Source organism: Nerophis lumbriciformis, linkage group LG17 (assembly GCF_033978685.3).
Source record: "Nerophis lumbriciformis linkage group LG17, RoL_Nlum_v2.1, whole genome shotgun sequence".
In the NCBI taxonomy this organism is placed as follows: Eukaryota; Metazoa; Chordata; class Actinopteri; order Syngnathiformes; family Syngnathidae; genus Nerophis; species Nerophis lumbriciformis.
Window position 1 is genome coordinate 27237746 of NC_084564.2, and position 25573 is coordinate 27263318.

The 25573-nt window shown below is 38.6% G+C and overlaps 1 protein-coding gene across 2 annotated transcripts in view; it reads left to right on the plus strand.

Annotated features, from left to right (window-relative positions):
• The window catches only part of hepacama (hepatic and glial cell adhesion molecule a), a 61252-nt gene extending 36492 nt beyond the window's left edge, over nucleotides 1-24760 (plus strand). The window contains exons 4-8 of one of the 2 annotated variants that reach the window (XM_061972104.1): nucleotides 5125-5406; nucleotides 12490-12580; nucleotides 12702-12769; nucleotides 20549-20619; nucleotides 24112-24760. In XM_061972104.1, the coding sequence (XP_061828088.1) occupies nucleotides 5125-5406; nucleotides 12490-12580; nucleotides 12702-12769; nucleotides 20549-20619; nucleotides 24112-24480 (881 nt within the window). In that variant the 3' untranslated portion in view covers nucleotides 24481-24760. The remainder of the gene's footprint in view (nucleotides 1-5124; nucleotides 5407-12489; nucleotides 12581-12701; nucleotides 12770-20548; nucleotides 20620-24111) is intronic. The other variant, XM_061972105.1, reaches the window with a different exon arrangement.
• Nucleotides 24761-25573: the final 813 nt, after the last annotated feature.

Below are 25573 nucleotides of genomic sequence, written 5' to 3' on the forward strand. Positions count from 1 at the left end.
TTGGCACTCAGCATCAAGGGTTGGAATTGGGGGTTAAATCACCAAAAATGATTCCCGGGCGTGGCCACCGCAGCTGCTCACTGCTCCCCTCACTTCCCAGGGGGTGATCAAGGGTGATGGGTCAAATGCAGAGAATCATTTTGCCACACCTAGTGTGCGTGTGACTATCATTGGTACTTTACTTTAACGTTAACATTCACCCACTGAGCTGCCATGCAAGGACCCATCAGGAGCAAGGGTGAAGTGTCTTTGCTCAAGGACACAACGAACATGACTAGGAGATGGGGATCGAACCAGGACCCCTCAAGTTGCTGGTACGGCCGCTCTAGCAACCGAGCTTTCTGTCCGTTATTATACAATGTGAACTTCCTCACGCTGCGAGTGAGAACTTGATGAAAAAAAAAACATTTAAAAGAACAGGGAACTGTTGACTCCCTTGTTAGTTGATGCAGTAAAATCATAACTTGGAAAAAAAAGAACATTTAGATGTCGAGAGCGTGGGCAGTGCTGTTAAGTTTCTCTGCACTGTGCAGCACTTCGGTCAACGTAAGTTTTTTTTAATGTGCTATACAAATAAAGCCGGACTTGACTTGTATTAGCGCAGAAAAAACGTGCTAGAGGATGATGTACACATGATGCCCCCTTCACACTTCTTACTTCCCCCTTACATGTGCCTGCTTTGGTTTAAATCGGGTCACCAACGCGGTGCCCGCGGGCACCAGGTCGCCCGTAAAGACCAGATGAGTCGCCCGCTGGCGTGTTCTAAAAATAGCTAAAAAAAATAAATAAAATTAAATTAAAAAAAATTGCTCAAATAGCAGCACTTACCAGTGAGCTGCCTCTATTTTTTAAATTTGATTTATTTACTAGCAAGCTGGTCTTGCTTTGCTCGACATTTTTAATTCTAAGAGAGACAAAACTCAAATAGAATTTGAAAATCCAAGAAAATATTTTAAAGACTTGGTCTTCACTTGTTTAAATACATTAAATACATACTCAGTGGCCTAGTGGTTAGAGTGTCCGCCCTGAGATCGGTAGGTTGTGAGTTCAAACCCCGGCCAAGTCATACCAAAGACTATAAAAATGGGACCCATTACCTCCCTGCTTGGCACTCAGCATCAAGGGTTGGAATTGGGGGTTAAATCACCAAAATGATTCCCGGGCGCGGCCACCGCTGCTGCCCACTGCTCCCCTCACCTCCCAGGGGGTGATCAAGGGTGATGGGTCAAATGCAGAGAATAATCTCGCCACACCTAGTGTGTGTGTGACAATCATTGGTACTTTAACTTTAACTTTAACTTTATTTATTTTTTTACTTTGCTTCTTTTAACTTTCAGAAAGACAATTTTAGAGAAAAAATACAACCTTAAAAATGATTTTAGGATTTTTAAACACATATACCTTTTTACCTTTTAAATTCCTTCCTCTTCTTTCCTGACAAATTTAAATCAATGTTCAAGTACATTTTTTATTTTTTATTGTAAAGAATAATAAATACATTTTAATTTGATTCTTATTTTAGCTTCTGTTTTTTCGATGAAGAATATTTGTGAAATATTTCTTCAAATTTATTATGATTAAAATTCAAATAAATTATTCTGGAAAATCTAGAGAATCTGTAGAATCAAATTTAAGACTTTTGAATTTCTTTAAAAAATGTTGTTCTGGAAAATCTAGAAGAAATAATGATTTGTCTTTGTTAGAAATATAGCTTGGTCCAATTTGTTATATATTCTAACAAAGTGCAGATTGGATTTTAACCTATTTAAAACATGTCATCAAAATTCTAAAATTAATCTTAATCAGGAAAAATTACTAATGATGTTCCATAAATTCTTTTTTTAATTTTTTTAAAAAGATTCGAATTAGCTAGTTTTTTTCTTATTTTTTTCGGTTGAATTTTGAATTTTATAGAGTCGAGATTGAAGATAAACTATGTTTCAAAATTTAATTTTCATTTTTTTCGTGTGTTTTCCTCTTTTAAACCATTCAATTAAGTGTTTTTTTCATCATTTATTCTCTACAAAAAACCTTCCGTAAAAGGAAAAAAAATGCACGACGGAATGACAGACAGAAATACCCATTTTTTCATATATATAGATGTATTTATTTAGCTATTCTTGTTTAAATCACACTTACATGTAACATACAAATGACAATATATATATATATATACATATATATATATATAAACACTTAAAATGTAAAGTGTTTTTTGTGTTTAATATAAATGAACTCTGACCTAGTGTAGTTCATATTGATATTTATCTGTTTCTATATATATTTATTGTGAGAAATCATTAAGATGATCAGTGTTTCCACAAAGATAAGTATCATAAATTATTAATAATAACATAGAGTTAAAGGTAACTTGAGCAAATTGGCTATTTCTGGCAATTTATTTAAGTGTGTATCAAACTGGTAGCCCTTCGCATTAGTCAGTACCCAAGAAGTAGCTCTTGGTTTCAAAAAGGTTGGTGACCCCTGGTTTAAATACTAAAAATATTTACCAACACTAAAACTAAACACAAACTCCCTCCATTTTGATTACGGTAATCCCTTGTTTATTGCTGTTAATTGGTTCTGGATGTAATCGCGATAAGTGAATTTCCGCGAAGATTAATTCTACATCGAATATGTTCATAGCTTAGCGTAAAACAAACATGCTTATGACCTTCTAAATACACATTTTCAACATTGTGAGTGCCCTCTAGACATGAAATAACATTCCTAGAATAGGGGTGACAAAGTAAAATAGATTTTTGAATGATTTGCGATTCTTATTTGTAAAGATTCTTAATCATCCATCCATCCATCCATTTTCTACCGCTTGTCCTATTCAGGGTGGCGGGGGGCGCTGAAGCCTATCTCAGCTGCATTCGGGCGGAAGGCGGGGCACACCCTGGACAAGTCGCCACCTCATCACAGGGCCAACACAGATAGACAGTCACACTCACATTCAATTAAAAAAAATCAAAAATCGATGACATATATATATATATATATATATATATATATATATATATATATATATCAAAAAAATATAAAAAATATTTTAAAAAAATATATCTGTCCAGCCACCCAGGCAAATCACATTGTTGATGTAAATGCCCACATCTGCTTTACAGATTTACCTAAAAAAAAGAGAAGAGTTCTTCTTCTACTTCTCTTGCTGCCTTTTTTTGTATTCAACTTTATTAAATGTTTGGGTAGAAACAAAACCAATGTTCTTTTAAGTCATATTGAAATTTATCAGAGCTGTTTTATCTATTTTATGGAGGAATGTAGGTAACCATTGAACTGGCACCCAATGTTACTATAAAAGTACTGATTTTAAATGGAGAATCGTTTTTGAATCGAGAATCGAGTCATTACCCCCAAGAATCAAATCTAATTTAATCGTGTGGTGTCCAAAGATTCACGGCCCTACCCCTTAAGACATCTTTAAACTCTTTTATTCCAATATATTAATGCTGCCTGAGGCTGAGCCAATCAGTAGCCACGATACCAAACAGCGCTGTGACGTTTCCCTCTGGTGGGTTCTCCTGATCGTAACATACTCCCTCGTGAGCCCGGTAATCTGGTGTAACAATGTCTTTATTTGTGAGCGCGCACACACTAGGACCGCACTCCACATTACAACTTTTCAGTCTTTGTGGCTTTTTCCTTCCGACAATGTCCATCAACTGTGTCCGCTCACCAGCGACTCCAACTCCAACCACATGTCTCGGACCGGCTGCTGCTAATGAGTGCGACAGGTGATTAGATAACCAGCCCCAGCTGGGCAATCCATCCATCCATCCATCCATCTTCTTCCGCTTATCCGAGGTGGGGTCGCGGGGGCAGCAGCCTAAGCAGGGAAGCCCAGACTTCCCTCTCCCCAGCCACTTCGTCCAGCTCCTCCCGAGGGATCCCGAGGCGTTCCCAGGCCAGCCGGGAGACATAGTCTTCCCAACGTGTCCTGGGTCTTCCCCGTGGCCTCCTACCGGTCGGACGTGCCCGAAACACCTCCCGAGGGAGGCGTTCAGGTGGCATCCTGACCAGATGCCCGAACCACCTCATCTGGCTCCTCTCGATGTGGAGGAGCAGCGGCTTTACTTTGAGCTCCCCCCGGATGACAGAGCTTCTCACCCTATCTCTAAGGGAGAGCCCCGCCACCCGGCGGAGGAAACTAATTTCGGCCGCTTGTACCCTTGATCTTGTCCTTTCGGTCATGACCCAAAGCTCATGACCATAGGTGAGGATGGGAACGTAGATCGACCGGTAAATCGAGAGCTTTGCCTTCTGGCTCAGCTCCTTCTTGGGCAATCCATAAATGGTAAATAGTAAATGGGTTGTACTTGTTTAGCGCTTTTCTACCTTTTTAAGGAACTCAAAGCGCTTTGACACTATTTCCACATTCACCCATTCACACACACTGATGGCGGGAGCTGCCATGCACGGCGCTAACCAGGCCCATCAGGAGCAAGGGTGAAGTGTCTTGCTCAAGGATACAACGGATGTGACTAGGATGGTAGAAGGTGGGTATTGAACCAGTAACCCTCAGATTGCTGGCACGGCCACTCTGCCAACTTCGCCACGCCATCCACTCACCTGGCGCTGGCTTCGAGGCTGGTCCTTACACACCTCGCTCCGCGGCAGGCCCGCAGACCACACCCCCCTCCACAAGGGCGCTCTGGTCGGTTTGGTCTCCTCTATACCGGCCGATACTCCTGTAGTGTTGACATTTGTCGTCTTTTAGCCAGATTTATGCTGAAAAATGCTTAATTTGGGGCAAAATGTTGTAGATTATGCTTTGAAAAAACAAATTGTGTTGAATCAGCAATATTTTGAAACGTGAGGTGGCGAGAGACGACTATACTTGAATTAAGTAAAGTGTTCTTGGAAATGAAGAATTTTCCCACAATTTTCGAAAACTTTTTTTTTTTTTAATTTTATTCAAACTACAACCACACTAATGAACATATTAAAATGTTGCGGCTGAGGTGTTAATGTCAATATAAAATGGGCCAAACAGAGAAATTACACAACGTTTAATTGGATTCAATTTAGGAAGTAAAGGCACATCATGCATGACTCACTTCCAGTAATGTCACATCCGTGTCGCGATTCTGTCATCCCCAGTTCCCATCTCCAGGCCATACATCCAGATGGTGGCGTCGTCTGTCCTCGAGTACAGCGAGCACTTCCACTTGCACTGCTCCCACGACAATGGCACCAAGCCCGTGTACGCTTGGCTGAAGGGAGGCAAGGTGCAGGCCAACGACTCTCGCCTGCTGCTCTCGCACGACCAGAAGGTGCTGACCATCTCGCGCGTTCTCATGTCGGACGACGACGTCTACACATGCACGGTGGAGAACCCCGTCAGCAGCATGAAGAGCACGCCCGTCAGGCTCACTGTCTACAGTAGGTGGCATGTTATACTAGTAAAATGTATAGAATACTTTGCAGTATTTTAAAGACTGTGTTCCAAGTCGGAACCAAAAATAGAAAAAAAAACAATTTTTATATATCGTATTTTCCGGACTATAAGGCGCACTTAAAATCTTTTTTTTTCCTTCTCAAAACTCGACAGTGCGCCTTATAACCCGGTGCGCCTAATGTACGGAATAATTCTGGTTTTGCTTACCGACCTCGAAGCTATTTTATTTGGTACATGGTGGAATGATAAGTGGGACCATTAGATGGCAGTCAAACATAAGAGATACGTGTAGACTGCAATATAATGGTAACACATAACACATCCAAGACAAAATGCCACCTGCAGGATGGCTGTTCTTACCAGGTCAGATTTCACGAAAAGCTGCTAAAAGAGACTTTTATAGAACGCGAATGCAGCAAGCAGTGCCCAGGGCCGCCCTTACTTGTGTGGTGTTCGGGTCTGTGAGACCCGTTTTCATTTTTTATTAAAAGAAAAATGATACAATTAATTAATTTTTCAAACTGAGACTCAGTGACTTTGGCTCATTTTCTGTGAATAACATATATCAGAATACATATTTAATGACCACACACCATACACCCCCCCTACACATTTCTATTACATATAATATGTCCGGGTCCATTGGACCCGGGGCTAATAGAAGTGTGGAAATTGATGTTCTGTGTAACGCACACACACACACACACAGCAGGCCTAGACAGGAGGAGGACAGAGTGTAGGTACACAGAACATCCGAGGGTCAAATGTGCGAGAAAATGAGAGCAGACAGTGTTGACAAGCAATGTTGCAACCTTGTGTGGGAACCGCAGGTGCAGAAACACAAAAGAAGAATCCCTGTGGGATGCAAAAACTGGCAGAGAAATTTTCCGTGCAACGTTCATATTGTTGTTACACAGCCAGCGTTTGTGGGTCTGATGGACCCGTTGCATTTTGTGGCTTTTAATGTCTCACAATCAAACACTTTTATGTTAAAATACTGAACTGATGTTTACCTTATCCCAATAAACATCTGTTCAGTATTTTAACATAAAAGTGTTTAATTGTGAGGCATTAAAAGCCACAAAATGCAACGGGTCCATCAGACCCACAAACGCTGGCTGAGTAACAACAATATGAACATTACACAAGGGTTAAACGCACATCACGCGCTGTGCAGACAGGACCACGCGATTTGTGGTAGACCCCACTTTGCGTGAAGAAGCAGATTTAAGATGTCTATTAATAAAGAAATTGTACAACAAACGTATTCCTAGCCACTTCCTGCTCTGGCTTAATTCCCAATGCAATCATACTGGTTCCTGTGGCGCACCCTGTTAGTGTTCGTCTCATAAGACGGTGGTACTGGAATCAGCTCCTGGTCGAAGTAAATTTGGGAATATTTTAAAATGTATGTTGTAATAATGATAAAGTTTTTATTTTCTCCACAAAAAGTAGTACCGTATTTATTAGACGATAAGCCGCTACTTTTTTCCTACGCTCTGAGCTTTGCGGCTTATAATTTTTGTAGATTTTTCTCTGCTAACGGCCACAATGTTTCGTATTTTTAACAAATAGTTTGAATATTACACCGACAGAGACACCGAAAAGGTGTGTTATTGTTTGTGCTATGGCGTCGTCTTTTGGACGAGTTTACTTACTGCAGGTGCTGTTTGTTCCTTGAACTGGGAGTATTTTTACATAGCGTTTTTGCCCGAAAGGATTCTTCTTTCATCACTCCAAGCAATGTTTGTAAGTTTTACAATATAACTAAAAAAATTCATACTTACTACACCAGTGGTGCCCACACTTTTTCTTGCAGGCGAGCTACTTTTAAGTTGACCAAGTCGAGGGGATCTACCTCATTCATTTATATAATTTTTATATTTAATTATTTATGAAAGATACGTTTTTGTCAACAAGTTAAAGGTGTTTATTGATAGTACAAACATGTTTAACACATATAGATTCCTTTCTTTCATGAAGACAAGATTATAAGTTGGTGTATTACCTGATTCTGATGACTTGCATTGATTGGAATCTGACATTCGTACTGATAACGTCCCTCATTTTCAAATGGAGGAAAAAAAAGTCCTCCTTTCTGTCTAACACCACATGAAAGTTGTTGCTTTCTGGCATCTTACTTGTCCAGCTTCCATATTCGTTTTAATGCACTTTACAAGAAATACATTGGCGGCAAATTCCGTAGCTTGCTAGCTTGTGCACGCCAGCTTTCTGAGACTCTTATTGTGTTAGGGCAGACAGGATGAAGCAGCGCTTTTATTGTGAAGAAAGGAACTGTGCAGTCGGTCTTTAGAGTTTTGCCGAGTCTGTTGAAATAAAAAGTGTTTCTCGCATTCCTGTCGGTCATTTTTTCTTAATAATGATCTCATCTCACAAGACCCTCGGGTGCCGTGAATGTCAATGAAGTGACGAAAGTGACGTCATTGTGAAGATTGATGATCGCTAATTTTGAGGTCTATTTTTTTAATGCCTGGCTGGCGATCGACTGACACACCCTCCGCGATCCACCGGTAGCTCACGATCGACGTATTGGGCACCCCTGTACTAAACCGTCCCATGTGTGATGTCTGTAGGAGTGCATACAGTATTTTGTATGTGCTATCGTAATGTAATCAAGCTAGAGTCGTTAACATTGGCAAATATGCTAACACGTTTACAAGTGTCTATGTAGGCGGCGTTCTTTGTGTTTTCTTTCAGTTTCGTAAATTCACCAAAACATCACTGTGGAGTTATTAAGTCAGTTTAACTGATTGGAGAGCTACAGTAGCTTCCACAGCTAGTGGGTCAATGACGGTGACTTCTGTTTTGTTTGATCAGCCGTTATACTGCCGTGTGACAGGCAAATAAAAATGTACAAAATATTCTGTACCGGTATGTACCTGCCGCTTATGACCTATGTAAACATATTTATTTATTCTAAAATTCAGTGGGTGCGGCTTAAATACCGCTCTATAGCCCGGAAAAAACGGTGTTAAACATGTTTTTCCAATGAATCCATTTTAGTACAGAACTTGCATCAAACTAAATTCAAGTTTGAGTTAAAAAAGTATAAAACTAATTTCACATAAATAATGAGTGACAACATGTTTAATTTAAAACCTCTAAAGGCTTAGAGGCCACATGCGTGGACAGCACCTTTTAGCTCTTATTTCCAAAATTGTGTACACTACTGAATTGGGGTCTTATGGCCGCTTATGTGGACACTTATACTGCCATCTGGCAGTGTCAGAAGAGTATAACATACAATGGAATTTGGGGAGAAAAAAAAGTGTAAGAATAAGCATGTCACTAAACATGAAGTACACATTTGTGTACTTATGGACTAGGTCAGGGGTCGGCAACCTGCGGCTCCGGAGCCGCATGCGGCTCTTTGATCTCTCTGATGCGGCTCAGCTGCATACTTGCCGACTCCCCCAATTTTCCCGGGAGACTTCCGGATTTCAGTGCCCCTCGCAGAAAACACCTGGGAGTAATATTCTCCGATTTTCACCCTTACAATAATAGTAAGGGCGTGCCATGATGGTACAGCATTTGGCACCCACTACAATTTGTATTAACAGTGTGCCAGGCCAGCCTTTTGTTGTATGCATCTCCTGCTTGCACACGTAAGTGACAGCAAGGCATACTTGATCAACAGCCACACAGGTCACACTGACTGTGGCCATATAAAACAACTTTAACACTCTTACTAATAATGCACCACACTTTGAACCAAAACCAAACAAGAATGACAAACACATTTTGGGAGAACATCTGCACCTTAACACAACATAAACACAACAGAACAAATACCCAGAATCCCATGCAGCCCTGTTTCTTCCGGGCTACATTATACACCTCTGCTTCCACCAAACCTCGCCCCCACCCCAACCCTGCTCCCTCACACATCAACCCCCCCCCCCCTCCGTGCGTCGATGAGGTGGGTGGGGTTTGGTAGCGGGGGTGTATAATGTAGCCCGGAAGAAACAGGGCTGCATGGGATTCTGGGTATTTGTTCTATTGTGTTTATGTTGTGTTACGGTGCAGATGTTCTCCCGAAATGTGTTTGTCATTCTTGTTTGGTGTGGGTTCACAGTGTGGCGCATTATTAGTAAGAGTGTTAAAGTTTTTTATACTGCCACTGTCAGTGTAACCTGTGTGGTTGTTGACCAAGTATGCCTTGCTGTCACTTGCGTGTGCAAGCAGAAGCCCCATACAACGTGTGGCTGGGCTGGCACACTGGTTGTAGTGGGCGCTAAATGCTGTACCATCACGCACGTCCGAGGGAATAGTTGCCCTGAAATTCGTAGTCTGCCGGAAAAATCGGGAGGGTTGACAAGCATGACAAGCATGACGCTGTCAAGCGCCATTCATAAAAAACCTTGCGGGCCGCACTAACATTAAATTTTCATACTAAGGTGTGGGCCGCGTGTCTGAGACGCTTGGTTTATACGTAGCACAAAGTAAAAATCAAACTTTGTATGCAGTGTTATTTCATTTTAAATTTCAAAAGATTTTTGTGGCTCCCATTGTTTTCTTTATTTTGTGAAACTGGTCAAAATGGCTCTTTGACTGGTAAAGGTTGCCGACCCCTGGACTAGGTACATCATATCAAAAGATGTTTCTTAGTTTTTATTCTAATTAGGGTCCATGAATTGATTAACGTGGACCCCGACTTAAACAAGTTGAAAAACTTATTCGGGTGTTACCTTTTAGTGGTCAATTGTATGGAATATGTACTGTATTGTGCAATCTACTTATAAAAGTTTCAATCAATCAATCCAATAAGCCCAAATAGCAAAGAGAAATAAAAAAAAGCATGTAAACAAACAGCTTGGGCCTTAAGAGGTTTTAATGCCACACACAGCATAGGAGCATAGAAACATGGATCAATGACACAAAACCTCTTTAAAAGTATATTTTAGAAGCTTTTTGTGAAATCTAAGCCGGTAAATACAGCATAGTACAAACCCCGTTTCCATATGAGTTGGGAAATTGTGTTAGATGTAAATATAAACGAAATACAATGATTTGCAAATCATTTTCAACCCATATTCAGTTGAATATGCTACAAAGACAACATATTTGATGTTCAAACTGATAAACTTTTTTTTTTGTGCAAATAATCATTAACTTTAGAATTTGATGCCAGCAACACGTGACAAAGAAGTTGGGAAAGGTTGCAATAAATACTGATAAAGTTGAGGAACGCTCATCAAACACTTATTTGGAGCATCCCACAGGTGAACAGGCAAATTGGGAACAGGTGGGTGCCATGATTGGGTATAAAAGTAGATTCCATGAAATGCTCAGTCATTCACAAACAAGGATGGGGCGAGGGTCACCACTTTGTCAACAAATGCGTGAGCAAATTGTTGAACAGTTTAAGAAAAACCTTTCTCAACCAGCTATTGCAAGGAATTTAGGGATTTCACCATCTACGGTCTGTAATAACATCAAAGGGTTCAGAGAATCTGGAGAAATCACTGCACGTAAGCAGCTAAGCCCGTGACCTTCGATCCGTCAGGCTGTACTGCATCAACAAGCGACATCAGTGTGTAAAGGATATCACCACATGGGCTCAGGAACACTTCAGAAACCCACTGTCAGTAACTACAGATGGTCGCTACATCTGTAAGTGCAAGTTAAAACTCTCCTATGCAAGGCGAAAACCGTTTATCAACAACACCCAGAAACGCCGTCAGCTTCGCTGGACCTGAGCTCATCTAGGATGGACTGCTATAAAGTGGAAAAGTGTTCTGTGGTCTGACGAGTCCACATTTCAAATTTTTTTTGGAAACTGTGGATGTCGTGTCCTCCGGACCAAAGAGGAAAAGAACCATCCGGATTGTTATAGGCGCAAAGTTGAAAAGCCAGCATCTGTGATGGTATGGGGGTGTATTAGTGCCCAAGACATGGGTAACTTACACATCTGTGAAGGCACCATTAATGCTGAAAGGTACATACAGGTTTTGGAGCAACATAAGTTGCCATCCAAGTAACGTTACCATGGACGCCCCTGCTTATTTCAACAAGACAATGCCAAGCCACATGTTACATCAACGTGGCTTCATAGTAAAAGAGTGCGGGTACTAGACTGGCCTGCCTGTAGTCCAGACCTGTCTCCCATTGAAAATGTGTGGCGCATTATGAAGCCTAAAATACCACAACAAAGACCCCCGGACTGTTGAACAACTTAAGCTGTACATCAAGCAAGAATGGGAAAGAATTCCACCTGAGAAGCTTCAAAAATGTGTCTCCTCAGTTCCCAAACGTTTACTGAGTGTTGTTAAAAGGAAAGGCCATGTAACACAGTGGTGAACATGCCCTTTCCCAACTACTTTGGCACGTGTTGCAGCCATGAAATTCTAAGTTAATTATTATTTGCAAAAAAAAAATAAAGTTTATGAGTTTGAACATCAAATATCTTGTCTTTGTAGTGCATTCGATTGAATATGGGTTGAAAATGATTTGCAAATCATTGTATTCCGTTTATATTTACATCTAACACAATTCCCAACTCATATGAAAACGGGGTGTTTATATAAATAGCCTATGTATTCAACCCAGTAAATGGGTTTGGAATGTTAGTTGTGTCACATCATGGTACGTCAGTGTCAACTTGAACAATGTGAACACAGCTAACAGTGTTGTGGCCTGCAAGTGTACGGACATCCAGGCAGTGGAGTTGCTACCGGGCACCGGTGGGGAGCCACAAGTAGGGGGAAGGGAAGGGGTATTGTAATCTAATGAATGGACTATTATTTACGAGTAGAGAGAAAGAAAAAGGAGGTGCTGCAGTGGATTCACAGAATCTTTTTGTTATTATTATTGTTTGTACAGTATTGCTATGTGCTGCCCAATTCTCTGCAATCCATTTTATTGTAATGACATTGTTTGCATGGTGACATACAGTACTAGCCAGACTGTTTTATTCACGTCTAAATTAAGAATGTTCCACTAAAAAATAGGCAATGTCACCAGTGACCCCATGTGAGGACACACTCGGCCCCTGACGTTATTTTTTTCTCGTCGTCCCTATATGTACTCTTATGCTTCTGGTGTAGGACGGAGCTCGCTGTACATCATTCTGTCCACCGGGGGCATATTCCTCCTCATCACCCTGGTGACGGTGTGTGCCTGTTGGAAGCCTTCCAAGTGAGTGCTTCCACTCTTTCTTTTCTCCCCAATGTTTTCTTTTTTTTTTTTTTTAGTCTGCTTGTCGTTGCATACACACATTTGCTCCTGTTGTTGTTTCCCCTGCTTTGCTGCAATGTAGAAAGAAGCATAGGCCTGTCCCCCAGAGGGCTCCCATCTACATGGAGCAGATTGAAAATGGCCATGACAGTGAGTTGTTTTTTTTAATAAAATGTGTGCAACAACTTAAACGAGACCTATGATGATTCTAATATACATCTGTCATACTTCCTTGTGGTCTAGATCAGTGTTTTTTAACCACTGTGCCGCGGCACACTAATGTGCCGTGAGATACAGTCTGGTGTGCCGTGAGAGATTAAAAAATTAAAAATATTTTTTGCAAACCAGTAATTATAGTCTGCAAATGATGTGTTGTTGTTGAGTGTCTCTGCTGCCTAGAGCTCGGCAGAGTAACCGTGTAATACTCTTCCATATCAGCAGGTGGCAGCCGGTAGCTAATTGCTTTGTAGATGTCGGAAACAGCGGGAGGCAGTGTGAAGGTAAAAAGGTGTCTAATGCTTAAAATTTAAAAAAAAACAAAAGGTGAGTGCCCCTAAGAAAAGGCATCGAAGCTTAGGGAAGGCTATGCAGAACGAAACTACAACTTAACTGGCTACAAAGTAAACAAGAACAGAATGCTGGACGACAGCAAAGACTTACTGTGGAGCAAAGACGGTGTCCACAATGTACATTTGAACATGACATGACAATCAACAATGCCCCCACAAAGAAGGATAAAAACAACTGAAATATTCTTGATTGCTAAAAACAAGGTAGATGCAGGAAATATCGCTCAAAGAAACACATGAAACTGCTACAGGAAAAATACCAAAAAAAGAGAAAAAGCCACCAAAATAGGAGCGCAAGACAAGAACTAAAACACTACACACAGGAAAACAGCAATAAACTCAAAATAAGTCAGGGCGTGATGTGACAGGTGGTGACAGTACACCTACTTTAAGACAAGAGCTATAGTGATGCATGCTTGGTTATGCTTTAAAGTCATATCCGACAATTGCGACAACGACTTTTTACTGTCAACTGTGTTTAGTTTTTTAATGATTTCTGCTGGTGGTGTGCCTCCGCATTTTTTCCACGCAAAAAAAAGGTGCCTTGGCTCAAAAAAGGTTGGAAAAACACTGGTCTAGATAATATGTATTGGATATGCTTTGATGTAAATATTGCTTCACAGTCACATTTTGAACCCACTTTCTGAATACGTTTGCAAATATGGAAGCAATCCCTTTAGATTGCAAATGAAACCCTCCCTCTCCCAAAGTATCAGAGATCATCTTTTAAAAATGTACACCGTTAAATATACAGTATATCGATATAAAGATGAACGTCACCGCAATTCTTTTTTCAGACACGGTCAAAAATAAACTTCATAAACAGTATACAGGTTCATTGGTCACAACATTAGGTACACCTGACCTGAGCCGCATAATTTTTTTTTTATTTACGAGCCCCTCATTGTACAAACATTTTCCATATTTTTATTTATTTACGAGCCCCTCATTGTACAAACTTTTTCCATATTTGTATTTATTTACAAGCCCCTCATTTTACAAACTTTTTCCATATTTTTATTTATTTACGAGCCCCTCATTGTACAAACTTTTTCCATAATTGTTTTTATTTACGAGCCCCTCATTGTACAAACTTTTTCCATATTTTTATTTATTTGCGAGCCTCTCATTGTACAAACTTTTTCGATATTTTTATTTATTTACGAGCCCCTCATTGTACAAAATTTTTGATGTACGAACCACAGACCGGATAAAAATATGCATTGGTGTAGGAACCTTGTATCATTATACAAACATTTCAGCCGCCCTTTTGTACCCGGCAGCACAGCCATTGTGGGCTGGCTGATGGCGTTAGCTCCTGTGCTCAATGCCACTTTGTGTGCTTTTAAAGAGCTGTGTAGCCATTTTCTAGTATCTAATAGCTCAATATGAGTCCAAAAAAATCAATGAACAAGCGATGTGTGGTTAGAAACCGCGTTGTCTACACTGCCCCCTCCAATCTTAAAGTAAAGTGGATTTAATTGTGCTATTCCTAGTCGTTGTAGCAGTTAAAGTTAAGAAGTTTTGTGATCTCAAATTGTGAGTGCAGAAGAGCTAGTCACAGTGAGTGTGTGTGTGCGTGTCGGCAGGGCGACTGTAAATGAGGACAGTTTAGGTAAGTGTTGTTGTTTTGGCGTTGAAATTGAAAGTGGATCTATCACTTTGTTATTTTTGTTTGTTGTACAGTACTCTGTAGCGCTGTATATTGTGTACACATTTTTACTGAAATATGGGCTTTTGTTGTGGCTGAAACCCATTATTTATGTTGACATCAGAGATGTTCGATAATATCGGCCTGCCGATATTATTGGCCGATAAATGCTTTAAAATGTAATATCGCAAATTATCGGTATCATTTTTTTTATTATCAGTATCGTTTTTTTTTTGTTTTTGTTTTTTTTTTTGTTTTTTTTATTAAATCAACATAAAAAACACAAGATACACTAACAAGTGCACCAACCCAAAAACAACTCCCTCCCCCATTTACATTCATTCACACAAAAGGGTTGTTTCTTTCTGTTATTAATATTCTGGTTCCTACATTATATATCAATATATATCAATACAGTCTGCAAGGGATACAGTCCGTAAGCACACATGATTGTGCGTGCTGCTGGTCCACTAATAGTACTAACCTTTAACAGTTAATTTTACTCATTTTCATTAATTACTAGTTTCTATGTAACTGTTTTTATATTGTTTTACTTTCTTTTTTATTCAAGAAAATGTTTTTAATTTATTTATCTTATTTTATTTTTTTATTTTTTTTAAAAAGGACCTTATCTTCACCATACCTGGTTGTCCAAATTAGGCATAATAATGTGTTAATTCCACGACTGTATGTATCAGTATCGGTTGATATCGTTATCGGTTTATATCGGTAATTAAGAGTTTGGTCAATATCGGAATATCGGATATTGGCAAAAAGCCATTATCGGACATCCCTAGTTTACATTGTTTCTTATGGAGAAATGTGCTTCGATATACAAACTTATCTTTTTACAACCCATGTTCCAGAACCAATTAAGTGTGTAAATCAAGGTTCCACTTTACCAGCATTTATCTCACTGCATGCCGCATGTTAGTGTTAGTGTGCGCGAGTGTTGTCCCGAGACCAATATTTTGGTACCGGTACCAAAATTATTCCGATACTTTTCGGTACTTTTCTAAATAAAGAGCACCACAAAAAATGGCACTATTGGCTTTATTTTAACAAAAAAAATCTTAGGGTACATTAAACATGTTTCTTATTGCAAGTTTGTCCTTAAATAAAATAGTGAACATACAAGACAACTTGTCTTTTATTAGTAAGTAAGCAAACAAAGGCTCCTATTTAGTCTGCTGACATATGCAGTAACATATTGTGTCATTTATCTACCTATTATTTTGTCAACTTTATTAAGGACAAGTAATAGAAAATGAATTATTAATCTACTTGTTCATTTACTGTTAATATCTGCTTACTTTCTCTTTTAACATGTTCTATCTACACTTCTGTTAAAATGTAATAATCAGTTATTCTTCTGTTGTTTGATACTTTACATTAGTTTTGGATGATACCACAAATTTGGGTATCAATCCAATACCAAGTAGTTACAGGATCATACATTGGTCATATTCAAAGTTCTCATGTGTCCAGGGACGTATTTCCAGGGTTTATAAACATAATATGAATTTTAAAAAAACGAAAGATGTGATGCCAAAAAATATCGACGTAATCATAGTAGTATCGAGGAGATACGCTATTGTACTTGGTATCATTACAGTGGATGTCAGGTGTAGATCCACCAATGGCGTTTATTTACATTTTGATGCCGGTGAGCTACGGTGTGTAGTGAAGCATGTTTAGCTATCCCTCGTCCTGCAGGGATGATACTTGCAAGAAACGTACTTTATTTGTCGCCATGGAGACGAGGATTAGTGATTTAGAAGTAGCTAAAACACTGCAGACTGCGGATGGACGTTAGCTGCTAGCTAGCTAGCCATGTCTTAAAGCACCTCTTCCTGAGGGTGTTTCAGTGTTATAACTTCACCTTTATTGTTAGTTTTTAAGCCAAAACGCGTCCGTTTTCCCTTTTCTATCTACACACTGCTTGTAAGTACTCTGTGATTGTGCGCTGCCGAATATTCTTCTCTGTTTGAAACCAGCAATGACACGACGTGACGATGACAGGGGCGCAAGGAGGGCGGGACCGGTACTTTTCATAGGCAGTATAGAACCGAATATGATTCATTAGTATAGCGGTACTATACTAATACCGGTATACCGTACAACCCTAGTGTGCGCATGCCACAATTACATGAAATTCATCAAACCTAATCTTGCGTTTCCTCAAACCGAGTGGTAATGTCCAACTTCATACTGGCTAATGTTGACAAAACAGTCCCGTGTAAAACGACGTGGACTAATAAAATTGAACATTTTTTATTTTGTATCAGAGCAGGCGGGAGAGCATGAGCCAAGAAGGAATAACACGGGAGGCTGCAGGCAGAGAGCATGTACTAGAATGCCCACATAAGTACATTTATCACAGACATTGTTTGACACGAATATCCAACATTGTAACAACATTTATAAGTCAGAAAAGACAATAAAAAAATCCTAGTTCCCCTTTTATAGTATTGTAAATAAATATGTACTGTATATGACAATTGTGGCGCCAGCTATGGGTTGTGGGCAAAATGCTTTGAAAGACAACACATATTTTCAAAGTTGTGTAATCATTAGCCTAATGGTAAATGACTTTTATGGACGATTACGTTTTGCTTGATGATTTTCAACTAATTTTGCTCAGATTTTACACGCATGCTTGTTGGTCCCTAAAGTTGTGTACAAAATCCCGTAGTGATTCCCCAGTCTAAATACTCACAATGAGCACATTTTCTAGTGCACGGCTTTTTGAAGCGGGGTTTAAAGCATGATACTGATAAAGCATGTCACCCAGGTCTTGCCCACTGCACTATTTGAGAAGAACTGCTTTAAACTGACGTGTTACCTACATCTTTTCCTATCCAGTTCATAAATACAAACCCCGTTTCCATATGAGTTGGGAAATTGTGTTAGATGTAAATATAAACGGAATACAATTATTTGCAAATCCTTTTCAACCCATATTCAATTGAATGCACTACAAAGACAATATATTTGATGTTCAAACTCATAAACTTTTTTTTTTTTTGCAAATAATAATTAACTTAGAATTTCATGGCTGCAACACGTGCCAAAGTAGTTGGGAAAGGGCATGTTCACCACTGTGTTACATGGCCTTTCCTTTTAACAACACTCAGTAAACGTTTGGGAACTGAGGAGACACATTTTTTAAGCTTCTCAGGTGGAATTCTTTCCCATTCTTGCTTGATGTACAGCTTAAGTTGTTCAACAGTCCGGGGGTCTCCGTTGTGGTATTTTAGGCTTCATAATGTGCCACACATTTTCAATGGGGGACAGGTCTGGACTACAGGCAGGCCTGTCTAGTACCCACACTCTTTTACTATGAAGCCACGTTGATGTAACATGTGGCTTGGCATTGTCTTGCTGAAATAAGCAGGGGCGTCCATGGTAACGTTGCTTGGATGGCAACATATGTTGCTCCAAAACCTTCAAAGTCCTCATGTGTCCAGGGACATATATCCTGAGTTTATAAACATAATATATATTTATTTTAAACGAAAGAAGATGTTGTAATCATAGTACTATCCACTAGATACGCTACTGTACTTGGTATTATCACAGTACTTACGGTACTTTTGAGAGGCGGTATAGTACCGAATATGATTCATTAGTATCGCGGTACTATACTAATACCGGTATACCGTACAACCCTATCCACTACTAAGAGTTGTTCGGTCTTGAATAAAATACTCTCCAACATTGGGATTAATAATGTGCAAACTTAAAACTTCTGTCTTGTATGCAAATAAATGATAAAGTGAAACATTAAGAGGACTATAGTGTCAGTAGGTGGATAAAGGCAGGCTTTTTCATTCACACATGCAGAACGACTGCTTTATTGATCGTTCTCCACTGTGCTTCTTTCTCAATATACAAAACCCAAAACCAGTGAAGTTGGCACGTTGTGTAAATCGTAAATAAAAACAAAATACAATAATTTGCAAATCCTTTTCAACCTATATTCAATTGAATAGACTGCAAAGACAAGCTACTTAACGTTCGAACTGAGAAACTTAATTTTGTTTTGCAAATAATCAATAACTTAGAATTTAATGGCAGCAACACATTGCAAAAAAGTTGTCACAGCGGCATTTTTACCACTGTGTTACATGGCCTTTCCTTTTAACAACACTCAGTAAACGTTTGGGAACTGAGGAGACACATTTTTGAAGCTTCTCAGGTGGAATTCTTTCCCATTCTTGCTTGATGTACAGCTTAAGTTGTTCAACAGTCTGGGGGTCTCCGTTGTGGTATTTTAGGCTTCATAATGCGCCACACATTTTCAATGGGAGACAGGTCTGGACTACAGGCAGGCCAATCTAGTACCCACACTCTTTTACTATGAAGCCATGTTGATGTAACATATGGCTTGGCATTGTCTTGCTGAAATAAGCAGGGGCGTCCATGGTAACGTTGCTTGGATGGCAACATATGTTGCTCCAAAACTTGTATGTACCTTTCAGCATTAATGGCGCCTTCACAGATGTGTAAGTTACCCATGTCTTGGGCACTAATACACCCCCATACCATCACAGATACTGGCTTTTCAACTTTGCGCCTATAACAATCCGGATGGTTCTTTTCCTCTTTGGTCCGGAGAACACGACGTCCACAGTTTCCAAAAACAATTTGAAATGTGGACTTGTCAGACCACAGAACACTTCTCCACTTTGTATCAGTCCATCTTAGATGAGCTCAGGCCCAGTGAAGCCGACGGCGTTTCTGGGTGTTGTTGATAAACGGTTTTTGCCTTGCATACGAGAGTTTTAACTTGCACTTACAGATGTAGTGATTAACTGTAGTTACTGACAGTGGGTTTCTGAAGTGTTCCTGACCCCATGTGGTGATATCCTTTACACACTGATGTCGCTTAATGATGCAGTACAGCCTGAGGGATCGAAGGTCACGGGCTTAGCTGCTTATGTGCAGTAATTTCTCCAGATTCTCTGAACCCTTTGATGATATTACGGACCGTAGATGGTGAAATCCCTAAATTCCTTGCAATAGCTGGTTGAGAAAGGTTTTTCTTAAACTGTTCAACAATTTGCTCACGCATTTGTTGACAAAGTGGTGACCCTCCCCTCATCCTTGTTTGTGAATGACTGAGCATTTCATGGAATCTACTTTTATACCCAATCATGGCACCCACCTGTTCCCAATTTGCCTGTTCACCTGTGGGATGTTCCAAATAAGTATTTGATGAGCATTCCTCAACTTTATCAGTATTTATTGCCACCTTTACCAACTTCTTTGTCACGTGTTGCTGGCATCAAATTCTAAAGTTAATGATTATTTGCAAAAAAAAAATGTTTATCAGTTTGAACATCAAATATGTTACCTTTGTAGCATATTCAACTGAATATGGGTTGAAAATGATTTGCAAATCATTGTATTCCGTTTATATTTACATCTAACACAATTTCCCAACTCATATGGAAACGGGGTTTGTATTTTATGATGGTGACAGTTTGAGCCTATTGTTTACTATGGAAATATTTGTCCTGAAATCAAAACAACCCGAAAGTCAACCAGCATCACAGAATAGAACATGTTCCACTTTGGAGCATCTGCTGTACTTTTTAAAATAAACTATTTTTCAAATATATCCAAATAATTTAGATTGTTAAAAACTCATACCCTTTGGATTGGGGACATTGTTGTTGAATAATGTTGTTGTTGTTGTTGCAGTTGATGTTGTACCGAAACCAACCACCCTTGGCCGAAGGAGCCCCATGCCTCTCTATGTACTCAATGAAGACGTGAGTGAAATATCCTCTTTTTTTGACCAAACAATCTTCACAATAATTAACATACATTTTAAATAGGTGCATAAATGTCCAAAATCTGCACCAGAAATGGTCTAGAAATTATTAAATAAACACACATAGGCTTTACTTTGGCTCTGAGTGGTGCAGTATTATACCCACGCTCCGTTTACTTCCTGCCCTCAGTCTCCTCTTAGATACAATCGGTCTCCTTTTTAAGAAGTTAGCGTTGCTCGTTCTGAATTATGTCTTCAATGTGGCGTGTTTTTTTTTTTTACTGTTTGTGTGGTAACCCAACATACTTTTTTTTTTTTAACATTTCTTGGTGATAGCCCATGTTTGATCAACTTCTAGTTGCTAGGCGGAATTCAGAGGGCACACTAGTGATTCCACTTAGACTTAGACTAACTTTAATGATCCACAAGGGAAATTGTTCCACACAGGAGCTCAGTTACAAAGGATGGAAAGGATAATGCACACACGAGCACAAAAAGAGTGAGAAAACAAAAGGTATGAAGTAGACCAAAATTGTACCATGGTAGCAATATAAAATATAACATATATGTAATAATTACATATTATATACTGATATATTATATTATTATATTTATTATATTTTTATATAAAAACTATTATATATATATATATATATATATGCATATATAGTATAATATAAAAATATAATACTGGTATATTATATTATTATATTATATTATATTTTTATATTAGAAATGTGTATATATATAGTATAATATAATATATCAGTATATATTATATACTGTATATGTAAATATTACATATATGTTATATTTTATATTGCTACTATGGTACTATATTATATTTTTATATTTAAAAAATATATAATATGATATCAGTATATATTATATACTGTGTATATATAATATGTAAATATTACATATGTTATATTTTATATTGCTACTTTGATACTCAAGCCCATGAAAAGTAACGTAAGGATTACAAAAACCCCAGTTTATTTCCATGATTTTTTTTACAATAATATTTTTAGTGAAGTTTGATTATGCACACGTGTATACATGCAATAACACATACATATACATGCAATATATACATGTACATAAAAGGGAAGACATACAGACTGTTATTATGTTCTGTGAATGAGATTAATGAATTTCGGTGAAATATATGAATCATTAAATATAAATCCAATATTTTAATAGCTACTGTACCTTTCTTAATTATTTTTTTCAGCATTATTGGAGCCCTGAAGACATGAAATAACACTCTTTGGTCACCCTAACATTCTTTTAATCCAATATGGTAATGCTGCCTGAGGCTTAGCCAATCACCGTGCTCTAAATGGTTTGGACTCGTCTAGTGGCCAATACTACTTTGGTGTTGATATGTTTAGTTTGTTTAAACATTTTTAGGCTTGAAAATGCGTAATTTAGGACCAAAATATAGAATAATATCTAAAAAAAAATCTGCAATGTAGCAAAACCGCAATATTTAAAGATGTTGCGAAGGACGACTGTTGTACAAAAAAAATGCATTTTATTTTTCATTTAGAACAATGTACAGTCGTGGTCAAAAGTTTACATACACTTGTAAAGAACATAATGTCATGGCTGTCTTGAGTTTCCAATAATTTCTACAACTCTTATTTTTCTGTGATAGAGTGATTGGAGCACTCATTGATTGTCACAAAAAACATTCATGAAGTTTGGTTCTTTTATGAATTTATTATGGGTCTACTGAAAATGTGAGCAAATCTGCTGGGTCAAAAGTATACATACAGCAATGTTAATATTTGCTTACATGTCCCTTGCCACATGGACAAAGATAAGACCTTCTGGAGGAAAGTTTTGTGGACAGATGAAACAAAAATTTAGCTGTTTGGCGACAATACCCAGCAATATGTTTGGAGGAAAAAAGGTGAGGCCTTTAATCCCAGGAACATTATTCCTACCGTCAAGCATGGTGGTGGTAGTATTATGCTCTGGGCCTGTTTTGCTGCCAATGGAACTGGTGTTTTACAGAGAGTAAATGGGACAATTAAAAAGGAGGATTACCTCCAAATTCTTCAGGACAACCTAAAATCATCAGCCCGGAGGTTGGGTCTTGGGTAGGGGTGTGGGAAAAAATTGATTCGAATTCGAATCGTAATTCTCACGTTGTGCGATTCAGAATCGATTTTTTTTTTTTTTTTATCTATTTTTATTTATTTATTTATTTTTTATTTTTCATTTTTTTTAATTAATCAATCCAACAAAACAATACACAGCAATACCATAACAATGCAATCCAATTCCAAAACCAAACCCGACCCAGCAACATTCAGAACTGCAATAAACAGAGCAATTGAGAGGAGACACAAACACGACACAGAACAAACCAAAAGTAGTGAAACAAAAATGAATATTATCAACAACAGTATCAATATTAGTTACAATTTCAACATAGCAGTGATTAAAAATCCCTCATTGACATTATCATTAGACATTTATAAAAAAATGAACAATAGTGTCACAGTGGCTTACACTTGCATCGCATCTCATAAGCTTGACAACACACAGTGTCCAATATTTTCACAAAGATAAAATAAGTCATATTTTTGGTTCATTTAATAGTTAAAACAAATGTACATTATTGCAATCAGTTGATAAAACATTGTCCTTTACAATTATAAAAGCTTTTTACAAAAATCTACTACTCTGCTTGCATGTCAGCAGACTGGGGTAGATCCTGCTGAAATCTTATGTATTGAATGAATAGAGAATCCTTTTGAATCGGGAAAATATCGTTTTTGAACCGAGAATCGCGTTGAATAAAAAAAAATCTGTTTTGAATCGAATCGTGACCCCCAAGAATCGATATTGAATCAAATCGTGGGACACCCAAAGATTCACAGCCCTAGTCTTGGGCGCAGTTGGGTGTTCCAACAGGACAATGACCCCAAACACACGTCAAAAGTGTTAAAGGAATGGCTAAATCAGGCTAGAATTAATCTTTTAGAATGGCCTTCCCAAAGTCATGATGTATAGACAATGCTGAAGAAACAAGTCCATGTCAGAAAACCAACAAATTTAGCTGAACTACACGAATTTTGTCAAGAGGAGTGGTCAAACATTCAACCAGAAGCTCGTGGATGGCTACCAAAAGCTCCTTATTGCAGTGAAACTTGCCAAGGGACATGTGAGCAAATATTATCATTGCTGTATGTATACTTTTGACCCAGCAGATTTGCTCACATTTTCAGTCGACCCATAATAAATTCATAAAAGAACCAAACTTCATGAATGTTTTTTCACTCTATCACAAAAAAATAAGAGTTGTAGAAATGATTGGAAACTCAAGACAGCCATGACAATATGTTCCCCCCAGTACTGCTCTGTATTGAAAAAAAAAACACATTTTGGAATGAAAGAAAACAGCGCCATCTCCTGGATCCCACCCCCTTGTGACGAGTTCTGGTTGGGTTTTTGAAGATCCGTTGTCCTGTTTCAGGAGACCCTGGAGCGTTTGGAAGAAAGCGCTAGCAATGTTTTCAGCCAATCAGAGATCAATATCCCTGCCACCTACGTCCCGGTCCTCCCCTCTCACGCCCACAGAACTGACCAGCCCGTCTGGACCACCCCGCGCAGGTACTCCCGCAGCCCCTCCCCACTGGCGCAGCTCCTCCCACAAGCGGCCCCCCTCGGCGGTCCCCCCTTCACGCCCGTCCGTTCGCCGGCCCACTCCCCTTGCTCGTCCCCACGCAGCTTCAGCCCCATAAGAAAGGCCAGGCCCCCGGTCGGAATCCCCAACATTCGCCTGCCCGTCGAGGCGGAGAGTCCCGCCCCCGGCGAGAAGCCCCCGGGTCCTCCGCAGCAGTGAGCCCACGTTGTTGATCTTGTATGCTGTAACGTCGCCCAAGGATGCTGATGTTCGCACCATCGAGTCCTTCATGGCCACCAGCGATACTCGCGTAGCCTACTGGTGACGTCCTGTAATGTAAACATGGTAGGTTACATGTACTATGCACAGATATTTCCTGTTTGACCTCTTATTAATTTCACTGGGAACCCCTGAGAAGTAGTTTCGGAGTTTTCATTTTTTCCATGTTATCATTTAAACGTCAAAGTGGTCTTATTGTATAACTACAAAATAAATTAAAAAAAACAACAATATTTTGCATTCTTGTTCCTACCGACGATATTTATACATACATACAAAAATAACCACTTTAAAAAAAAAATGTAAATCGTAATATTCAATGTGTTTAGCTACAATGAGGTTTGATTAGTTTGAAATGAAACTGTGTGTGTCACAGGCAGCATGGTGACGCTCTGGGTAGCGCACAGAGAGAAGGTCCTGGGAAAATGTTCATACAAAATAAATGATGATATTTGAACAAAACACAAATGTAACTAAATGAAAGTTTTTTTTAAATTATTAATATTAACGAGAGAAAACGCTGTATCTTCTCAAAATGTACATATTCGCTTTACTATATAAGAATGTATAAAATATATATGAAAAAATATTTAATGCAATATAAATATTTCAATATTAATGCTATATATTTTATATTATTTTGAATATTCTAATATTAATTTGAATATTTTAATATTAATTAATACAAACATCAATTCAGACGTATTTATTATGTCATCATAATAGATAAACCATGGTAGAGTAATAATGTCATGAGTTTATTTTATATTATTATATTTGTATTATTATTTTGCAATTGGGTATCTTTTATTATTTAAAAATAGAAGTAATAGTATGTGTTATCATGTAACGTCACCATGTTATGATGATATATATAATGTATACATGGTTTGTACTTACTTCTATGTCCACCGTGGAAATTAATTCATGCAAACATTATAATAGATAATAATGATTAGTGTTTAGAATTGAAAATATAGCCCCCCAAAAACGTTTGTCACGTCAAAAAATATTATGTTATAATTCCATTGAA